Below are 21,340 nucleotides of genomic sequence, written 5' to 3'. Positions count from 1 at the left end.
ATGAGGTTTGTCAAACTGCCAGGGATTCCACCCCCCCACCTCCCACCTCCATGATTCCTTGTTCACTTCCTTCTCCCTCTTTTTTTCTTCCTCCCTTTTTTCATTATTCCTTGACTTTAATGATAACTCTTGGTGGGTCGGCCCCGCATGGGACGGTCAGAGGCACACTATTTTGTTGGCCATTAATTTGAGGCTTTGAAGCAGACTGTGGCGCTGCGGCTGGTGAGGGCCTGTGAAATGGTGGTTGGTCGGAGGGGGTGTGTGTGTGTGTGTGTGTGTGTGTGTGTGTGTGTGTGTGAGGGGGTGGGGTTGGGGGGTTTAGCATCTTCGAAAATGAAGACCATGGCCCTAAAACAGAATAGCAAATGTCCTCGCCGGGAACCGCCACACCAACCACAGGAGAAACATGCACACTCCAACACTCCACTCCTGTGTGTGGGTTTGTAGCGTGCACACCATTTCCCTTCATGTGTCTTCAGAAATTCTCCAACTATGCTCTTTAAATTTAGATTTTCCAAGACCCCCTGAAGAATGGCTTTCCCCTGAAGAATTAAACAGCAGTAAACTCACACACATGTTTTTCAAACACCTGCAAATGTATCACATCATCACTGAGCGTTCAGACAAACACAGAAACAAGGATCGCATCACAGTCTTCAGAACTTGACAAGGAAAATATAGAACAAAAAGTACCAGTTCTAAAACAAGTTAGATGCATTTATAAGAGCAGAAAAAAACACAACCTTTAAGACACAAAACTAGAAATCCACACATTTCAGTTGGTCCTGGTGCACAGTCTGCATTTGTCTAATCACTGACCCAAAATCAAGAAAACAAAAACATGGTTAATGTAAATTCTTAATACCTACAAATTTGATAAAATATACAGTTCTAGCACAGAAACTTTAACTGAAAACGCATTTATGCATTTATAAATAAATAGCAACAATCACTTGTACTGAGAGCAAAACACTATACATGATGTAGATTTAAATGTTAGTACATACAGTATGATGCCTATAATTGTCCACAATGACAGTTATGTTAAAAAGTCCATTGGGATGAGCTGTGGAAATCTGAGTTTGGGAGGTTCAGGGCAATTGTACCAAATGTGGATATTAAAGCTGGTTATAATGTAAGAAGAAACCTTTTTCTGTAATGTATGTGTCAAGATTGGGGTCAGTTCCCTTTTGCATTAAAAACATATTAAAAGAGTAAATTTTATTTTAATTTTTTTCGGTCTCCAAACTCTCTTGAAATGTTTATTTATCTGTTCCTGGTCATAATAACTCAAAATAAACAGCTTCTTCTTAATAAAAATGAACAATCACCATGTTTGACTGAACTGACCTCAAACTTTTATGTGCACCCTCTTCTCAAGGCAGCGCCGCTCGTCTATTTTGGGCTCTGCTGAGCTTTTTAAAGAAGGAGTGTGAACAGCAATATCTTATCTGAAGGCACTGTCCTCTGTGCTGTGTAGGGGCTACATGAAGAACAGCTCAATCATTTAGTTACAGAGGCTACACATACTACATTATGTGTGTCTCTACTGTTGGTGTTAATGACAAACACAGTGTGGGTCCCTGCAATCCATGACTGTCACTCGTGCACATGTGTGAACATACATACATGTGCACAATACTCTAGTATCTCTCTCCCTCTGACTCTCATGCGTGCACACATATCCCCCTGAATAACATTTGACCCACCTCCATCACAGAAAAAAATATACATATTTGAATCTGCTTCGAGTTACAAAAAAATCCCCAGGCCTTGTTCACCTGGGGACAAGATGAGCTGCAAAACCAGACTGGGGATGACACCATGAAAAATATTAGCTATCATAAAAACATCTCCCCCCGTTTTTGCCCCTGGAGATGTAAGAGAGAGCCTGACAAAGAGAGGACAAATCTGAGGAGGAGAAAAGAAAAAGAAGAAAGACAGAAAAAGGGAAGCGCAAAGTGGAGAAAAAAAGGGTAGAGAGGGAAAGAAAGAGAGAAGGAGACAGCAAACAGGAAAGGAGAAAGAGATGGAAAAAAGCTCCCTGTCAGGCTTTGGAAACAGTGATTCATGGGGACCATTTGTCCTAATTACAGCAGAACAACGCTTTTGTCGCTATTAATCACGGGTGTGTGTGTTTGTATTTGTGTCAGGGGAGGGGGGGGGGGCAAGTGTGTGCGTATGTGTGTGTAGAGGGGAGATCAGTGGCCTCTCAGATTGAAATAGATGGCCAGGATGATGGTGAGAAGGATGATGGCTCCAAGGATGAAGACCAGGACACGATTCTGGATGATCCTGCAGAGAGAGAGAGAGAGAGAGAGAGAGAGAGAGAGAGATCAGGCAGGGTTCACAGAAGTCATATTGTGTCTACAGAAAAAAGTAAAGCACGTAAAAAAGTCACATGTTTATGTGCAAACTAAATGACCAGCCATCAACTGGAGGTTTATCATGTTTAATAGCTACCATGAGGTCTGAATATGTGGTATTTACTAGTACACAATCACTGGCATGGCAGTGTAAAACACACACACACACACACACACACACACACACACACACACACACACACACACACACACACACACACACACACACACACACACATCCAAAACTGCAGAGTTTGTGCAATATTCCTGTCTAAAATGCCTCACAAATTATTTCAGACTTGCATACACAATCGCAGCCTCTGTAAAAAATTTCATACTGACGTGTCCACACATGAACATACAAAACAGAGCAAAACACTTATAAACAAGCATGACACACAAACATACACACACACTGCAGACAGGCTCTAAAACTTTATTTGCACAATAAAGTGGAAAAAGTGGCTCAGTAGTTTCCTGGAGGTAATAAAATCGCTGAATTACTGATGGAATTTGCCATAAAACGACTCACTCTTTTGCACATTTAAATTTTCCCACTGTGACCTAAGTAAACTTGACAAGAGGGGGCTTTGAACCAGAAACACACAAAGCTGGGAAAGGAGGGCTGGGGAGAGGGAACAGGAGCTCGTGTGCTGAAGAGTTACAGACCATCAGGACTGTGAGCAACTCATCTCTCATCTCTTGTGCATGTCCCCAAAATTCTGTGGAGTTTGTGTTCTCACACACACACAGACATACACACAACCCCCGAACCCTCCGCTGCTCCTGACAAATGAGAGAATTATCACATTTGCTGACATGCGGAGGGGTGGAGGAGAGGCCGATGAGGGGGGCTCTGTCCACCTCTCTAAGCAGGAGATGAATAGCCCATGCTTGGGCCATTTATCACCGAGGAGGGGGGCTGGCTGGTTGCTCAGTCACCCTGTTACCCTCTAAAGCCCAAGACTGAGCCTGACGCACCAGTCGAGCTCACAACCTCGTCCAGTCCACAGGCTCGCACCTGCAGTCGCCTCAGCCACTTAGTTTAAGGCCCACAGCTATGAAAGAAAGAACGACAAAAATATAACACCACACAGTTTGGTTGTGTGTCACAGGAGCGCTTTCATGCTCACATCTTTGTATTTTCTATGTCTAAGCTTTTTGTCTACTCTGCACAAAGGACTCCCCAGTCACATACAAACCAATACACACTTACACCCACTGCTCAGAGGACACTGTTATAAACTAAAAACTTTAACCAATCACTGGTAACACCATGAACTTCGCCTGAGGAACAAAACACTTGGTACTTTCACTGACATAGTGTTCGGCTCTCACTGGATAACACCAGAGAGCTCATTACAGCTGCTGTTTGTAAGTAGCACTGCTTTATAAGTAGACAGTTTATCCTTGAATAAATGCATACATTATCATGACGCTGTCATACTGTATACAGTAAACCATACAGACCGAACACAAGTAACAGTTATTGTATTTTTATATTGTGCTGCTGCAGGTTATGTCTTAAACCATGCTGAGGTTTCACGCTACAGGATAACACAGCAATAAAAATAAAAACACCATGCTTCACATGTCATATGCCCACATGTCTATGTTGTGGTGAGAGTTGGAGGAGTATAACAGATGCTCTGATAGGACAGCCTGCTCCTGGTGTTTGGATGAGGCTGAAATGATTGGCTAAAGCCAGCTGGGGAGGAGATCCCACTGAAACACTAATCAGAGCATGCTTAGCAAGGCCACATCTCCCCCTATTAATTGACATTCATTATTTAGAATGATTATTTATCCCAGCCAAATACCCAGAGGAGGTGCCTGTGTATGTGTGTCTGAGTGTGTTGGGAGAATCCAGAACGCTTTGTGTTGTTTGTTAATTTTTCAGCTGGGGAAAGGAGGGGAGGGTGACTCGAGGCCCGGGGGTGGAAAAATGAACGGGAAGTTAGTTTAGCCTCATGGATGAGGAGCTGGGGTTCTAAGAGAGAGGGGGGGGGGGGGGTTCAATTCTATAAAAAAATTGCATTCATTAAAAGGAGTCTGATTCGGTAGCAAACAACACTGAATAACTTCAAACACTTAAATGTTCAAAGCAGTGAGGAATATGACAGTGCTGCGATTTAAGAACTTTTTCTCAGGGGACACATATTTTAAAAAATACTTATTTTGACCTAAACTGTTTCCTTATACACCAATCCAACAAAACATGCCTTAAAGTATCATGTAAAGTCACTAATCTTATTTGTGGCAGTGTGAACATTTAAAGTGAAGGCTGATACAAATTTAGCACTGGACAGTCAAACACTTCAAGCTGCTGAAGCAACTAATTTCTGCAAAATAAATTAAGGTTAAATTCAATCTTGCCACAACTCAAACTTTAGGTATGCCTTTCACCTCACCAGCTGTGTGATTTAATTCACTGTGAGAAACAAAGTGCCGAGACTAGGCCAATAACGACAACCTCGCACATCTCTTTTCTAATGGTTGCAATAATTCAAGTCAAACTACAAGATGCTGTGAAGTTTATGAGCCACGGGTCACCCTTGACCAGAGGACCTGCAAACACGCGCATGCACACAGACACACACACACACAGGAATACACTAAGACAGGCTGGGAGGAGTTAGTGAAGGGGGGTAGAGTCATAATTCACTTAAACAACACAAAAATCCACAAAAAAAACCAACAAAAAAAAAACTGTGTGTGACTGTAAAGAGCCACAGTCTTTTCCTGAGTCTCCTTTAACCACAACAAAGATGAGAATGTCACTAATGTTACAGTAGAAGCTGGATGGGACATTATCCTTTTTCTATTAGAATCACAATCATGCCACGTTTTACAAACAAATAGCATACAACGGAAAAAGCTGACAAATAATATAGTTATTTTTGCTCATCATCCATTTAATCTTTTTCCATTTGGTCACTTTTAACAACTGGTGTCTATAAAAAGAAAGAAGAAAAAATCCCAGAGGACAGATCATGTTCATTATCCACTGAACGACTCGTCTGCACACTGTCACTTGTAGATTTAATCTACAGATTTGTATTCTGTATCTAACAAAGCACTTTATTGTGAGTGCTCTAGTCAAATGAGCGTCTACAGAAAGTCATTTTAGTTTCCATTTAAATTCCTCACAGAATAGAGGCAGCTAAAATAAAACTTATCCCACAAATATAGAACACCTGCCCCCCCAAAACCAAAAAAAAAAGAAATTCCCCAAAATTGGGAGGTAGGAGAGTGAAGAACATGCTTTTCCTCTGCCGTATGGTTGATCCCGTCCTGACACGTGGCCAGACAGAACAGAACTTATCAAACCGGATCCATCCTCCAGCTTTGACACTTGACATAGAGGTGGGGTGTGAGCAGGGTGTGTGTGTGTGTGTGTGTGTGTGTGTGTGTGTGTGTGTGTGTGGAGAGTTTGGGGATGTGTGAGCGATGCACACAGCACATGTACAAGGGTGCAGATGTACATGCTGACCCACATATACACACTCATACACACACTGCGTTTGAGAAGGCTTACTTTTACCCCGCTCCCTACTCTGAAACCATTATCCCCAAGTATTATCTCTGTCTGTGCCCCCCCCCAACAGTAACTGTACCAGCAGCCAATAACAGCATACAATACTGGCTGTTCTATTGGCTCCTGATGCTCCTTCATCGCAGTCATAGCCAGTCAGCTAACACCTTACTAGACCGAAATACACAGATATACAGCCCCAATGTTAGAGAGACACGGAGAGACAGAGAGAAAGAGAGAGAGAGAGAGTCGGCATGATGAGTGCAAAGGAGAGCAAAAAAAATAAAGCAAGCAGGAAGGACGGAAATGGACAATAAAGCAGCTGAGTAAAAAACAAGAGAGAAAGAGTGGAGAGACAGAAATAGAGAGGTGGAGAGAAACAGAGGGAGAGTGAGGAAAGAAAGACAGAGAGAGAGAGAGAGACGGAGGGAGAGAGAGAGAGAGAAGTCCGTTTACCCGGGGAGGCAGAGCTGGAGGGGAGGCTCCTTGGAGACAGATGAAAATAATGAGGACTTTTCTGTCAGGAAAGATTTACAAAATCGTACCAGTGTTATTAAAATTTAAAATCTCAAGTTTTTTTTTTCTTTTTCTCTCTTCCCACCCTCTTCCTCCCTCCCTCTCTTCCTTTCCCTGTTTTTTCCCTCCTCTTCCAGCAGCACAGCCTTATTACCAGCTCTAATGAGCACCGGGATACACCTCAGCCGTGTGTGTGTGTGTGTGTGTGTGTGTGTGTGTGTGTGTGTGTGTGTGTGTGTGTGTGTGTGTGTGTGAGGTTGTGTGTTGGGGTCCAGGTCCCTAGTGCCATCTCCATCAGCGTCCCAGATTTCCTAGTCCCTTCAGCGCCACACATGTGTGTGCCCACACAAAACACAAGAGGGTGGGCTCACAGACACACACTGACACACGTGTACACAGACACAGACACACACACAGAGCTTTTGATGGCTCTCAGAGGTGGCTGGACATGCACACACAGACATATACACACCTCTCAGACAGACAGATAACACCCCCTACCCCAAAACAAAAACAGTCTCAGGCAGACAGACATAAGCAGATAGGCCCAACCCACGTAAAAACACACACACACACACACACACACACACACACACACACACACACACACACACACACACAGTCTCCACTAAGAGCAAACTTAGCAGCAGAGTTGCATCTCTCAGGTCCTCCCCTATTCCTCCTCTTTCCACTAGTAGACCAATAAAATAAAAATCAATGGCTGTCTGAGCCATTCTGGCTCTCCTCCCTCCAAACCCTGGGAATATACAGCATGGGAGAGAAGGAGGGGAGGGGGAGGAGGGGGAGGGGGAGGGAGGGAAGGATCAATGTGTTCACAAATGGTTTGAGTGATGGACACAAAGGTGGAACGCTGGTGGGGGTAAGTCCTAACTAATGCATCGACTTGTTATCACAAACTAATACATATAAATGTTTCATTGTGGAAGCACATGTGCACACACAAACACACACACACACACACATGTGCACACACAAACACACACACGCATGCGCGCACACACGCACACACACACACACACACACACACGACAAATAAAGGGTGGAGATGGGCCTGTGATCAATCCAGTTCGAGTGAAGAAAGGTGAGAAACGTGCGACGCTTCAGTCAAGTGAGTGAAACGAGGAAGAGGCAGGCAGAACAATCCACAAAGTCAGATCAGGTTCATGTTGCTCTGCAGAGATAATGAATTGACCTGTTTGTTGCAGAGATCTGATCCTGCCACATATGTTCTGCCTATTGCCCCCAGGGGTGTGTTCAAGATAAATTATGACTTTTTTAAATGCATGCATTTGTGCACGCACATGCATGCACACAGCTGGAGTGGGTCTAAAATTGCAAGCTGTTAACTGTAATTATTTAAGTGCCCACCATCGTGTAATTCCCCAAAGAAAAACAGTATTTAAGAACGCACTCACACCTTAACACTCACACGCTCATTGTACATTAAAGATAAACAGTCCATGATTAACTCAGTGCTTTAGTGTAATACTGTGTCGATAAATGTCTACAATTACAAAATCGGCTTCATGTTTTCCCTTCATGTTATCTTTTTTACAGAAAGGCAGAATCTGTGATCTAATTGTAAAAAGAAAAGCGTCAACTCGTGACCAGAAAACGGCAATGTTTGTAAAAGTAAGAGTAAAAGAGACTTATATTATTTGAATTTATGATTAGTGGAGGAACACACTAGGGCTGTAACTAACAATTATTTTCATTATCTATTATTTGCTCTATTCATTGATGAATTATTTACTCTTCAAAATATTGAAAAAAAATCAATTGACAGCATCCCCAAATGTCTTCAAATGTGCAACAAGTTATATCATATTAAAATTATATTACACAACAAATAGCAAGAGTTAATGAACAGTAGCTTCTCGCTGTTGTTACACTTCAGACCTAAGTAGCTGCCAGTAGTTCCTCCCTTATAGGATGCTGATCAGTCCAAACCACTGTGGTTCAGCTACAAGTGAATAGCTTGGAGTCTGAAAACCTGCATTTTCACTTGCAAGAAATCCAGCTGCCTCGCATGGCTAATTTTACTGTGAGGCTACTAAAATGCGCTATATATTCTAAAATATAACCCCCACATTGAACACATTTTAATTGTTTTGATAAACCTTTTGTTTTAGCAAAATATAAAATTAATTGAAAAAAAATTCATTTATATAGTTATCTAACAAGCTTCTTAGTACTTTTTCCTGAGATTATTGACCCCCAAAAGAGTTACAGACCTTTTTTGCCCTTTATTGACAAAAATTATTTTTTCACGAGAGAGAAAACTGTCATAAAAGATGGACAGGTTTTTATTTGGAGGACGTGGTCTTTCATGTCAGTCTGATTCTCTCTCACTCTCTCTTTCCACCAACTTGATGCAGGAGAAGAGCACCGGGGTTCTACAAGTTCATCCATTTTTTATTTGGCGGCTAACAACCCTGGCCAACAGCAGCCTAGACTGGGACCCAGCTCTTTCCCGGAAAAGTATTGAAAGAGGAAGGAAGGGCGGGCAGAGGAAGACTGAGGGAGTGAGTGGGAGAGAGGAGGGATGGAGAGTGGGAGGTAGGAAGGAGGATGAAATTCAGCGTGGGAGAAGAGGGTGTATATGCAAAAGTAGATGAAAAGAAGGACAGAGAGAGAAAAGGAGATGGAGAGGGGAATGGAAAATAAGCAGAGTGGGTGAAGGAGAAACAGAAAGAGAGAATACATTGCAACTGTGTCTAGAATTTTTAAGCACTTATTTTTTGCCGGCAGCAATTTCAGGTAGCTGCTGCAGTTTCTCCTCATCCCGGTGTGATGTACAGGTGGCTTTCAGTGCTCCATTCACACTCGGATCATTCCCTTGCCTGGTTACCTGCCTGAACCCTCCGCTCCTCTGTCTTCCCTCTCTCTCTCTCTCTCTCTCTCTCTATCCTCCTCTGTGTCCACTTTCGGTCCCGTATTCATACATTCAGTCCCTTCATTCTGTTCTTACATTGCTTATTTTGCACTCACTTTTTCTGCTTTTTCTTTCTAAACTCCTGTTTCTTCTTCTCTCACTCTTGCTGGAGGGGTGTGGTGATAGAACATTTTTTTTCCAGCGTTTGCCCTACATGCTTGTCACCCTCACTAGTTTACAGTCTACATGAGCATGTCATTAGCCCATATTTATAACTTTCAGTGTAGGTTGATGAACATCCCTTGTACTTGTTTCAGTGCTTAGAATCTCACAACAGAAAAAAGACAGTTAAAGAAATGAGACGATCTGAATATTTGACTAATACAGAATAATGCTCCTTATAACTGTACCAAGTCTAAAAACAAGAATGGAAAGATAGACCTTTTGATATTGCATTACACAGTGCAAGATGCTTGGACATGGGACAAATAATTACCAATAATGCTGAAGTGCTACATGTGTTCTGTGCTGAATAATATTGTAATTGTACACAAAGAGCGGGATTTCATTATGTGGGGTAAACTGCATTGGGATGAAGTTCCCTTTGCAATTATGTTATGGTCATTGTTAAGTTGGCCTGGGATGGAAGGGAAATCCATATCCATTACTTGTGTGAACAAACATATTTGTGCTCAGTGTTTGTTGCTGGGTTTGCTGACTGACTCACAGTATGTCTGGACTAAATAGATGCAATATCCCCACACCCTGAAAGCTGACATTCCTCACCATTTCTCCTTTCTGCAAAGATTTTCCCAAAACACAAAATCCCTCTTGCTATACATTCTGCAAGGGCCAGGGGCCAGCTGCAGATCCGATTACTGGCCCTGGTGAAAAAGGGCGTAACATTAGCCATTCGAGCTCCAGGCCTCTAAAACTATGATGTCCATAAATTTTTATTGTTTGTTCAGTATTGAAATCTCATTAAAGCACATAAATCATTTGTGTGCACTACTGCTCACTTTCATGAGAGAAAGGAAAGGAAATAAGGGAGAAAAAGAAGCAAGTAGTGGACTGGGATGCTTAGGAAGCGAAGGACACCTGAGGCGATGGTTCATAGCATCTGCATGTTTTGTTACTGGTACAATATACTAACACAGAAAGGGAGAGACTCCTAATCTAATTATTACACAGATTTGTTTTATTATTGTTATTTTCATATATACCAAGATGTTTTTTGCTGAGCTCGTGTTAGGGAAGCAGGAAGAAATAAATAGATCCACAGTCTGACACCGCACACCAACTCTATTATTGTGAAATTTGACCCAACATCTTCAGGCTTACTGATGAAATGTTTGGCCTCACAATATAAAAGGATTCTCAGCTGAGTTTTTTTTTTTTTTTTTTTAGAGTTTAACAGTCAATTAAAAGGTATGATAACTAGTAAACGACAGTACATCTCCTTCCTTATCGTGCCTTGTTGTCCATAGAGTCAACTGTTTTTTATACAAGTTGGAATCAAAGCACTTATCTTCACAGGAACTTGTCCCAATAGTTTAATTTCATGAGGTGCCTTAAACTGCTTTCTGCTCAAAACAAAACCATTTATCAGATAAGTGCTTTAAACTCTTTGGGCCTAAAAAGACGTCTGTTTGGGATTCCACGACAAAGAAGACATGAGGATATTAGTGTTTATGTCTGAGTCTTTTTATTAACTGGTAAGGAAGCTCCTCCGAATGCTGTTTGTTTGCCAGTTTAAGTCAGCTCTCCAAATATTTGCTTCAAGTCCCGTGTGGTTTTAGTTTTGCATCCTGTGTGTCTCCAGATACAGATGATGTTGTGATATCTCCCTTCTGTGAAGAAGAGACATTAACTCCTCCCGTTTTTTCAATCTTCTAAGCTGATTATAAGAACCAGAGAGTTGTATAAAATACTCTCTGAACAACTGAGCGCTCTGTTGGGTTGAAAAACGGTCACCTGAAACACTTCCTAAAACACAAACTTTGAGCGTTTAGTATAGAAACTAGAATACTTTCACAGGTAGGTATTGCCATCAGGGCTATGATGGCAACAAAACGAGTGACGTAAGCAGTAAAGTGGAAGGCTGACAGCTCTTTATCTGGAATTGTTGACCTGGTTTCAATCTGCCACAGATCAGTTATTCAGGACAGGAGTAAGTCCAACCATAAAGGAAATAGCTAACACTTGTTTCCTCTGTTGGTATCCAGAGGTCAAAGGTTGAGTTTGCATGTCAGTGTGGACAGAATGCAGACTAACCAAGCTTGGATTTCATGTTAGGGCCACAGGCGAACAAGAGAAGAGGTGATGTCTTGAACTTGACCTCGTGACCATCAGGCCACCCTTGCCCCTTGCTCTGTCCTGCAGGTATGAAGGGACTAAGCTAGTGTCAGACTATACATGCTTGTGAGTCAATGGTTGTGTAAGAGAGTTTTTGCATGTGTGTGTCTGCATCAAGGGGGTGTTGAGTAAAACGTGTGAAAACTACAAGAAGAAATCTGTTGTGAAATATTACAGATCGATTAACGATGATGTTAACCATCAGGTTCAGCTTGTTTGGACATGCAAGTGCAGATCACTTTATCTATCAGGTAAGCAGAGCAGAAATAAGAGAAATAGAGCAAGAGACGGAGGAAAGGAGAGAATGTAGGGGTATAATGTCATCCCACAACCCCCCATTTGACACTACAAGAGAGGCTTTAGTCAGTCTAAATAATCCATGCTGTTCCATTAAATTTGCAGACTAGCTTCCCTAGTCCCTGTGTCTAAGCTGAGACAGCCCAAGAGAAACAGAGAGGAGGGATCAGGCTGGGAGAGATGAGAAAGGGAAGTTAGGTAATGGGTTAGAATAAACTTGTCTTGTACATGGAATGAGTCGCCAGTGAAATCATGTTATATTAGATGTTCTGAGTGAAAAAAGACATGGTTTGAGAAATGGAGAAAGACAGAACAAAGATATAGAACAAGAGCTTTGAGTGACGCTGATCTGCTCATGATTGTCTTTTCACCACCAAATCTCCCCCCTTTCCCCCAACCCATGAAAAATAACCACTTGGAGTGTGTGGGGGGGGAGCCACCAGTGTGACGGGGATTGTTGCAGTAACAGCATTATTGACTTGTTGCTCCAGCTACATTTGCTTAGTGCTCTGGAGGCCCGATCAATAGACTGTGGGCTCTGAAGCCCTGCTAATCAAGGCCTGCAGCCATGCAGGGTCAGCCTTCTGCAAAAACTCAGAAAAAGAAAAAAGGAAGATTGAGTGAAGAAGCAAGAAAATGGGAAAAGATAGGGGGTAGCAGAATGAGAAGAAGAGGAACTTTGAGGGCTGACGATGGCAGCCTGAGTTAATCAACTCAGAATTTTCATTCAATTTATTTTTTTTTCCGTCCACTGCTAGACATAAACTCATGTGGCTCTCTCTCTCTTTCTCAGCAGTGTGGGCGTGAGGCACCATGAGAGATGCAGATTGCTGGTTCACCTCTGCTTTCCTGTGAACCATGGTTCAAAAGTCAAGGGGCATCTGGGCTGCTCTGGGACTTTTGGAAATGCAAGAGCCAATCCATATTTGCAGCAACCAGTTGTGAGATCTCAAGAGGATCCATAGTGCTTGACATAGATATGGAAAGTGGGAGTTAATCTGGAGCATGCTAACATGATTATACAGAAGGGAATTTAAAGGTAACTCTATTTATAAAACAGTGTCAAATGTGCTTAATGACACAATAACATGTTCAGTGCTGTAGATGTCAAAGGACTTCTAACTCTGGAAGGCTGATAAACAGGCAAATATTTTTTTGTGGTCAAGCTGATCTAGCTGGTCTCAATGGTCCGGATGCTGCATCAAGATCTTTGAATAATGTCCATCTGTATCCTTACATTCTGCACATCACAAGCCCACTATGGAATGCTATGGGAAATTCATGGAGGAACTGTCCATCAAATATTAATGATCCAGTTGAGCGAAGTGGGTTTTCTTACTGTTTTTCCCCCCCTGGTATATCTATGGTCACTGTCGCCCTGAGAGACTTCCCACAAGAAAAGAACCAAAGAGGAAAGGAGAAGGTAGAAAGAGAAAAAAAGGGCAAAGAAGGGTAAGGAAAAAGCTAGAAGGGTGTATGGGTGTTCAATATTTTCTTTTGAGGGGCCAGAGCCTGGTTAGCTTCAGTGCAACCTGGGTCTTGATACACAGGTCCCAAGGCTTGAACACAAACTTGTACACTGTTTGTGTCATTGTTTTTCCTCTTTCTCAACATTTCTTTCTGTGGTGTTGTCAGCCAGCGAAGAGGGATTCTTGTGCCCAGTGACACAGATGAAAAGGTAAGGTGGTTTTCACTGATGTTTGGCTTTCAGTTAGCAGTCTTCATGACAAACTAAGCCGAGAACTTCCATAGGATTAAAGTGATTGCTTGTAAAAGTCAATAGCTAAAACTATGTGAAATATTAACTTCATGGGAAGAAAAGTAACAAAACTTTTTTTCTGGAATAAAAAAAGCTTGTGGCTTATGTAGTGAAAGGTCCATTTTAGATGATGTAAATTAGACAAGAGGAGGACAAACAATAAAAAAAGAGAAACCACAGAACAAGGCCTGAAACAAATCCTCATACTTTCATGCAAATATTCAAACCCTTATAAAAAAAAACACACTATGATGGAAATATTGAAACTGCTCATCAATGGAGCCCTGTTCTCTGTCTTTGCCACAACCCTCGCAAAACCCCCCTGAAATACCAACACCCACCATCACAGCATAAGTGGAAGTGCAGGGTCAGCAGTGTCCCCTCCAGCCTTGCTGACCAACGGAGTCTAATAATCACCTTCCTTCTGTACTGTCAGACCTGCAACCAATGGATCCCTCGTCCTGCCTTCGCCCTCCATCTCCACGTATACTAGGGGCTTTATGGAGCGGCGGTGCTTCGATACATTAAAACTGCTGCCCCATGATCAAACGAGCAAATACCTCCCGGGTCAGCAAAGGGCTACCCCACGTCAGTTAACAATGCAGCATTTAAACATCAGTCATATGCAAAGCGGCTAGTACACAGGGGAGGAGATGGGCGGCAGGAGAAAGCTGAGACGCAAGGCCTGGACTGGAGAGATAATGAGCGCGGGAGCACACAAGAGAACATCAGCAGCTATTTAACGCTACCGTGTCAGCTCCTACACAGCTTTATGATGAAAATATAAGATGTGAGGCACCATCAAAATCCTAACAAGGAAGAGCTAATGGTTGCGCACATATTTATCTTGGCCAAAATGCAGACTCAATATTAATGCAAGTGAGTGTGGGTTACACCAAAACATTTCCATTTGCTTTGTAAATCTCAACTTGCAAAAATCCACCAATTCTGTCACATACACTTTAGAAATTAATCCACGTTTGTGAAAAAAATAAAGAAATAACGATACTGCCACAGAATACAAACATTTGAACTTAGATACTGGAAAGGTTTTGATGTAGAGGCCCCTATTAGGTAATCATATCAGACATGTAAGAATCACAGACAAATTATTGTCAGTTCAAGAAGATGATTATTGTACATACGTAAGGCATGCTTTTGCCAGTCTGTGCAAAGCCGCAAGGATGTAGGCCCACACACGAAACATGTAAGTCTCGTTCATATCTACTCATGAATTCTAAGCTGCCACTCTGACCCACGTCTGTGGATGTGAGTATACAGTCATCCCAATGAGAGCTGAAGGTCTACACAACCACGAATGTATCTTCTTAACTCAAAAACTGAAAAAATGAGAAACGTGTGTGTGCGTGTGTGTGTGTGTTATTAAATTCTTTTTACAAACGACAGTGCACTTTTTTAGTGTGAAGAACCCTTTAATAATGAAGCTTACGGGTGAAGAGTTTTTTGGGTTTTTTTTTCCTGGCTTATCCCTCTCTCCCTCTGCCTACTGCTTGGTTAACCGACTGACCTGCTGTCAAAGGAGCCTTTGTGAGTGCGCTTTGGCGGAAGGCCAATCAGATCCTCCGGCTTGTCTGTCTCAGAGAGGAAAATGGCGCCCCTGGTATGCCATCAGTGGCAGAAATGTGCAGACAGTCTGACTGCTGAGGCAGGCTTGGCTTGCTGTGGCGCTTCCAAAACTATGCTGGAGGAATTACCTGCCTGGCCCACGGCCAGAGAGGCTCGTTCTACAAGAGCCGGTGGTTATTTATCTATTTATTCACTTACACCTTGTGCACACTTGCACTTTCAAAAACATTTCCACTCCTTAACATCCACTTCCACAGGTTCTGACAACATTCTCCTCTGAACTACACAGGTACATGGGATAAAAGCCTGTTCAAGGGTTTTAAGTCAGCAACAGTGAGTTATGACAAAAGGGCTGTTATTCCAGAGAAAATCTGCATGGAAACATTTACAGAGTGACTCCTAGGTTAAATCATATCACTTATCTTCTTCTCACTACAGCAAAGAAAGGTTCATCTCTATTTTATCCACACCCATACCAACCATCTAATACCTGTCTAACCTGAACACCAGTATTTTGGCAACAATGAGAATGACACTACAAAATTATCTATTGTGCATTGTCTGTCTTTTGCACGTTTGGAATGACTATAATAACTACATTTCTTAATCAATATATACAAATTACAGGAATGCATAAAATTCATGGTCATGTCATACATGATAGAGTAGAGTTGTGAATATCCTGTAAGTAAGTAAATGATATTAGGGAAAGGCAAGGGTATATTTGGGTGAAACTGTGAAAACTTCAAATGTAAAAACAAATCAAACACTGAAACGAACACAAACACTACACAACAAGAATACAAGTTCTGACAAAGCCCTGGTTTACACTAAACAGAGATCACAACTTGCTCACTGTACAATCCCTGTTCATTTCCACTATGTAAAACCTGCCAGAGACAAATACAACTGCTCAACAAAGTGCCACTTGTGACACATCATCTGAGGAAGCAAGTGTTTAGGCTCCTGCTTCAGAAACAAACTTCCGACAGCGGGAGATGATGAAACAGAGCAGATCCAAAATAATTCTTGTGCTCCTCAGAACCTGCTAAACCTGCTGCCGCCTGGAGCATGCCCCTCACCCCCACCCTGAGTGAGAGAGAAAAGACAAAGTAAGGAAAAGGAAAGGGCCAGAGAAACTAGAGAAAAGAAGGTAGAAAAGGATTGGATGGTGATTATTTAGAATTGTAAATTTCCACTGCGCAAATATGAGGCCCTTCCATCATGTACCTGCTCATGTAAGTGTAATGTCAGCAGTAATGTAAGTATGCACAAAAGTCCATCTCTCTTAGACAATCCATAAACACGCACTTACATTTACACACACAAGCACTTCCTCAAGCACTGTGACATATTGTACGACCACATTTGAAATGACACACTCAACAGATCATAAACCCCCACATGTTTAGACCTAAACAGAAACGCCACTCCTGGCAGAGCTCACGTGTGTCTGCGAGCTTGTGGGGTGGGGTGAGGAGGATAGTCGAGACTTGCTCATTTCACACTGTGAGGTGAGCCAGGGAGCAGTAACAGAATCTAGCCATAAAACATGGAAAAGGACGAAGGGAGGATGACTGTAGCCCATGGTATATGGTTTATGTGTCAAACTGTGGCCTCTTCTAGACTCCCTCCCTCCCAGCCTTTCTCACAGTTAGCTATTATCATAACCCCTGTCTCTGTGGGCACGTCTGACACACAAGCCCCCTTTTTGCCTGGTGGCTCTCACCCTGACTGGTCTCGTGCTGACAAAAACAAAACAGGTATGACTGTAGTTTGATTAAGAAAACCTGAAAATCAAATACAGAATTATTTGTAAGTTATAATAAGCCTCTTAAAGATAATAAAGATGAAGATCATTTTTTAATCGTCACTTTAAAGTCATTCGTCAACTCTCCTTGGTCAGTTCGTCAAAAGCCACTGGACAACTAGAAAGCCTACACAGCAACAAAACAAAAAATGCTCATATTTACTAAAAAGAAATGGCTTGTTGGTTTAAATCTGGCAGCATGGATCTTTTTCATGCAGAACTTGGGACCTTTCTGAATTGAACCCTTTCAGCCCTGCAGAATTATCAAAGTCTCGGGTTCTCAGGAGGGGGTCCACACCTCAAACGGTGCCACTGTCGACAGAAACAACCCTTATCCCCATCTTCTCCTTCATTTGGGTAAAGTGCATGAGCTAAGGCATCCCACGCAGGGAGAGGCAGTTTGATGGAGAGGAAAAAAGGAGGAGAGTGGGAGCTCATGGAAGGGAAGGAGTAAGGAAAGTGAGGTAGATTTGACATGAGAGTTAAAGAGGGTAAGGGGAAAAGTTTTTAATAGCTGGACTGTCCTATCAGTGATCCACATTAGTTTTGCAGTTTCACAACACACCTAATTAGATTTTTTAATAATTAGGTTCTTTAAGATCTTTTTTTCTGAAGAAAAAAAAAAAGGGTCATCAGATAGATCCAGAGGGCACTCGTTTGTCAAGTGTTCCAGTGACTGTGCCATTCTGAATCCGAAGCGGATTTCACGGGTTATTCTATTCTCGTCTGCAGGCCACAGTGGTGTGTAAAATGAGAGGGAATGCTATGTTTTGGGAAATCTAATTTGAGGCCCGTGTTTGTTTTCCTGGCCTTATTTTGCAACCAGGAGGCTGGTTCCAAAGAAGCACAACTCTCTCTTTTCCCCTAGTTTCACAACAACAATGTCCAACACCGACATCCAACAAAAACCCTTATACTCATTGAGGCAAGGACATTAAGCTGACATGGGCCTCTTTTGCTCCTCTCCTCTTGCTGGTCTCTCTCAGTTTCACCACAGAATTAAGCAGACAGTTAATTGGAAGGTTATTCACCATGTCACAGGAACATATGCACATGTACGCACATATAGATGTATTTAAAAAAACACAAATATTAGCAGCCATCTTTTGGCAGTTAATTGCGACGTGCTCCCTGTGGGAGGAGAGAGGGGTCCTCGGTCGATAATTAATCCTCGTTTGGAAAAGTAAATGACATTCATTAGCAGGGAATCGAGCCAAGTGCCATTATTTACATGGCAATAATCTGGAGCGTGCTGGTGGCACTCTTTTAATGTTACAGAAATAACTCTGGGATAGGGGACGAGTACAGTTGCTTTCCTGCCTTTTTTCCATGTCTTCGCACCCAGGAACAATTAGGCCCAGGCGAACAGATGGGGACGCCTCTGAGTGAGAAAGCTCCTCTGAACGACTCTTCATCTCCTTCTTATCTCACTCCCTTATTCACATGCACTCAGGCATGTGTGCACACACACACAGCCACACGGCGGAAATAAAGACAAATACACAAATCCGGGCATGCACACACAAATACTCTTCAGAAATATACACACGTGTGCACACACATTCGAGCACACAAGAGAGCAAACAAAGTACTAAGCATACTGAGCTAACTTTTAACATTCACTGTCGAAAGATGAGCCTTTTACAAGAGGCTACACCAGAACTTTGAAAATGTGGGCACATTGAAACACTGAACTGGAATGGTAAACACACAAAAGCTGGCCTTACTGCAGATATTCATAGAGAAAGGACTCTGGCTTTCAATATTGATGAAAAGCAAGGGTTTAAATGGTAAATGTCAGCTCCTTTCTGCCAGGATATGTGTATATTTCTCAATATCTTTATTAATTATGAATGAAGTCATAATTGAGAAATCTTCCTATTCTTTGGTCACTACTGTAGGTTTATAGACAGTGCAAGAAAAACACAAAAGGTATGTGTAGATATGTGTTAACACTGCTGAAGCTAGCATGATGATCAAAATATTACATAATGGGCCATTTGTTGCTCAACCCTGAGATTATCCACAATGGTACTAGCTTCTGCACAATGTACAATGTACTGTTGAATGCAGAGCTATGAATGTAAAGACACAAGAGACCTATCATAAATACCAATTTACCAAATGATGGATTGGTGGAATTTGTGGAAAATTCGTGTCAAAGTGAAGTCAGTGTCACTTTACATTACAACACCCCTTCACTTAATCTCTTTTCAGGATCATCATCCCTGTTGACCTGGATCCTGGTGGGTTTCTGACTTTGTCCAATATCAGGCAGCAGGTCACGGCCATGAAAACTAACACACCTGTTATTGTGTGAACCGTTACCCACCTTTGTCCTGCTAAGTACAATGATTAAGGTATCAGTTCTTGGGGAACTAGGTGACAAAAACAGAGAAGACAGAATTGAGTGTTAACATCACCGCCTCACAGTTTCAGCATGCCTTTAGCCTCCATGGACATATGGGATATTCCCTGACCCCTCTGGTCATGATGCTTGACAGGGAGGGTTCCAGACAGTCTAACCCCCCTCCTTTAACTCCTCTATAAGATTAAGTAACAATGTCTTGTGTTTGCTGACACCAAGGAAGTAGCCCTAAGCCTCACAGGGCTTGTCCCATGATCATATTCTGTTACATCCAAGTAATGGAACTCGTCAAAAAGACAAGGACAAAACATCTCTTCATTCATCTAAACCTCCATCTGAAGATTAGTTGTTTTCATTGAAAAAAACAAAACATATGAAGTTAAAAAAAAAAACACCTAAACAAGAGCATTGGGCATGTTATCTTGGAACTTTTTCACTTTTTCAGTAACTACTGGATTAATGAATGCATAATTGTGTCTATTCTGCAAATGTATCAGTTGTCTCCTATTTGTGACCAAATTTGAAATTAAGCCAACTTGTCTTCTTTCCTCACTTGACTCTGACAGGATGCCATGTTGTTATTTTAGCTATTGGGATGACTGTGGCCTAGTATGACCTTTCCTGAGCCAAAGGAGAACTTTCCCAAGAAATTCGATAAAATCCACGATGCAGGACTCGCTAATTCGTTCGTCCAGCTCACCACACTTCTACGACCTCTTTTCCTTCAGCCACCCCCCACCAATCGATCTGCTTATCTCCTGAGATCAAAGGCTCGCACCGCCGTCGTACATTTAGCCTCGGCTGGGTCCTCCCACATCATGTCTAAATATTAATGATAATAAAGTCTCACACCCATCCCTGTGTCAGGCAATTACATCCAACATTGATCCTCAGCTCTCTGCTCCAATTAGAACTCACCGCTCGTAATGCGTCCTGGCACATCAAAGGATAACAGCCATTGATCCACTCCTGGATCTTAACGTTTACCGTTAGGAGAGCAGGAGGGGGATGTGGCATGGTGGTGGGGAGAAGCAATATTCTGACTAAAGAAGAAGAGGGGAGAGAAGAAATCATTTTATCCAGCCAGCCAGGTAAAGGAAGTGCTGAAACTTAGAGGGTAAGGCATAGCAGAGGGGGGGCTCAATAATAACGGACATTCTGACAGTTCAGAAGGCAACTAGCGTCCGGAACCCAGGAAAGACTCCTTCACAACTGCGTGGCTGCACTAAACACTGAAAACTCTGAACACAGAGCTTTTGTAGTTCAAAACCATGAACTGCATGTGAAAAAAAGCCACATTTAACAAGCAAAGGTTCTCATAGATACTGTGGTGCTGTGCACTGCAGACACCAGATCACCAAGCGACTGAAAAGTCCATTTGTGAGTTCAGCTCAGGGACAATGAATCCTACACTGTTGTCCATTAACTGAGTCTTGACTTTTAGCATAATGCCTACTTCTAAATATTGATGACTGAACTACAACCAAACTTAATAAACAATGAGGAAAAAACACTGATCAGGCCATACAATACAGGTCTCAGTGGGAGGCAAGAAAAGATTCAATGAAACATGAGTTATCATGTTGGCTCCCACATCTATGTCTTTAGGCCAACTATCCTTGACAAGTGACCTTTCTGACATCTTAAAGTTTGAGGAAAGGGAAATATTTTAAATCAACGTATAGCACAGACTACAATATACCATTCTACAGCAAGCCACACTCAAAGAGAGAAACAGAAACAACAAGAGGGTAAAATCTGACCCATTGAGTCAATAGACAGCGACACGTTACCATTAAACTAGGGACATTCCTTGTACAAATGAAGCTAAACAATCCCACTGTTGACACC

General features: G+C 42.2%; 1 protein-coding gene across 4 annotated transcripts in view; it reads right to left on the bottom strand.

Moving 5' to 3' along the window:
* Positions 1-575: 575 nt before the first annotated feature.
* The window catches only part of vti1a (vesicle transport through interaction with t-SNAREs 1A), a 113,467-nt gene continuing 92,702 nt past the window's right edge, over positions 576-21,340 (bottom strand). For 2 of the 4 annotated variants that reach the window (XM_071463643.1, XM_071463640.1), the window contains exon 8: positions 576-2,295. Coding sequence is in view for 2 of the 4 variants with exons in the window: in XM_071463640.1 (XP_071319741.1) it covers positions 2,202-2,295 (94 nt within the window). In the remaining 2 variants the exon portion in view is untranslated. The remainder of the gene's footprint in view (positions 2,296-21,340) is intronic. The other 2 variants (XM_071463644.1, XM_071463642.1) reach the window with 1 other exon arrangement.

Source organism: Trachinotus anak, unplaced genomic scaffold (genome assembly GCF_046630095.1).
Source record: "Trachinotus anak isolate AG129_WGS33_773 ecotype Australia unplaced genomic scaffold, CSIRO_AGI_Tana_v1 ptg000025l, whole genome shotgun sequence".
Classification (NCBI taxonomy): domain Eukaryota; kingdom Metazoa; phylum Chordata; class Actinopteri; order Carangiformes; family Carangidae; genus Trachinotus; species Trachinotus anak.
This window is presented reverse-complemented; position numbering and strand designations above follow the sequence as displayed.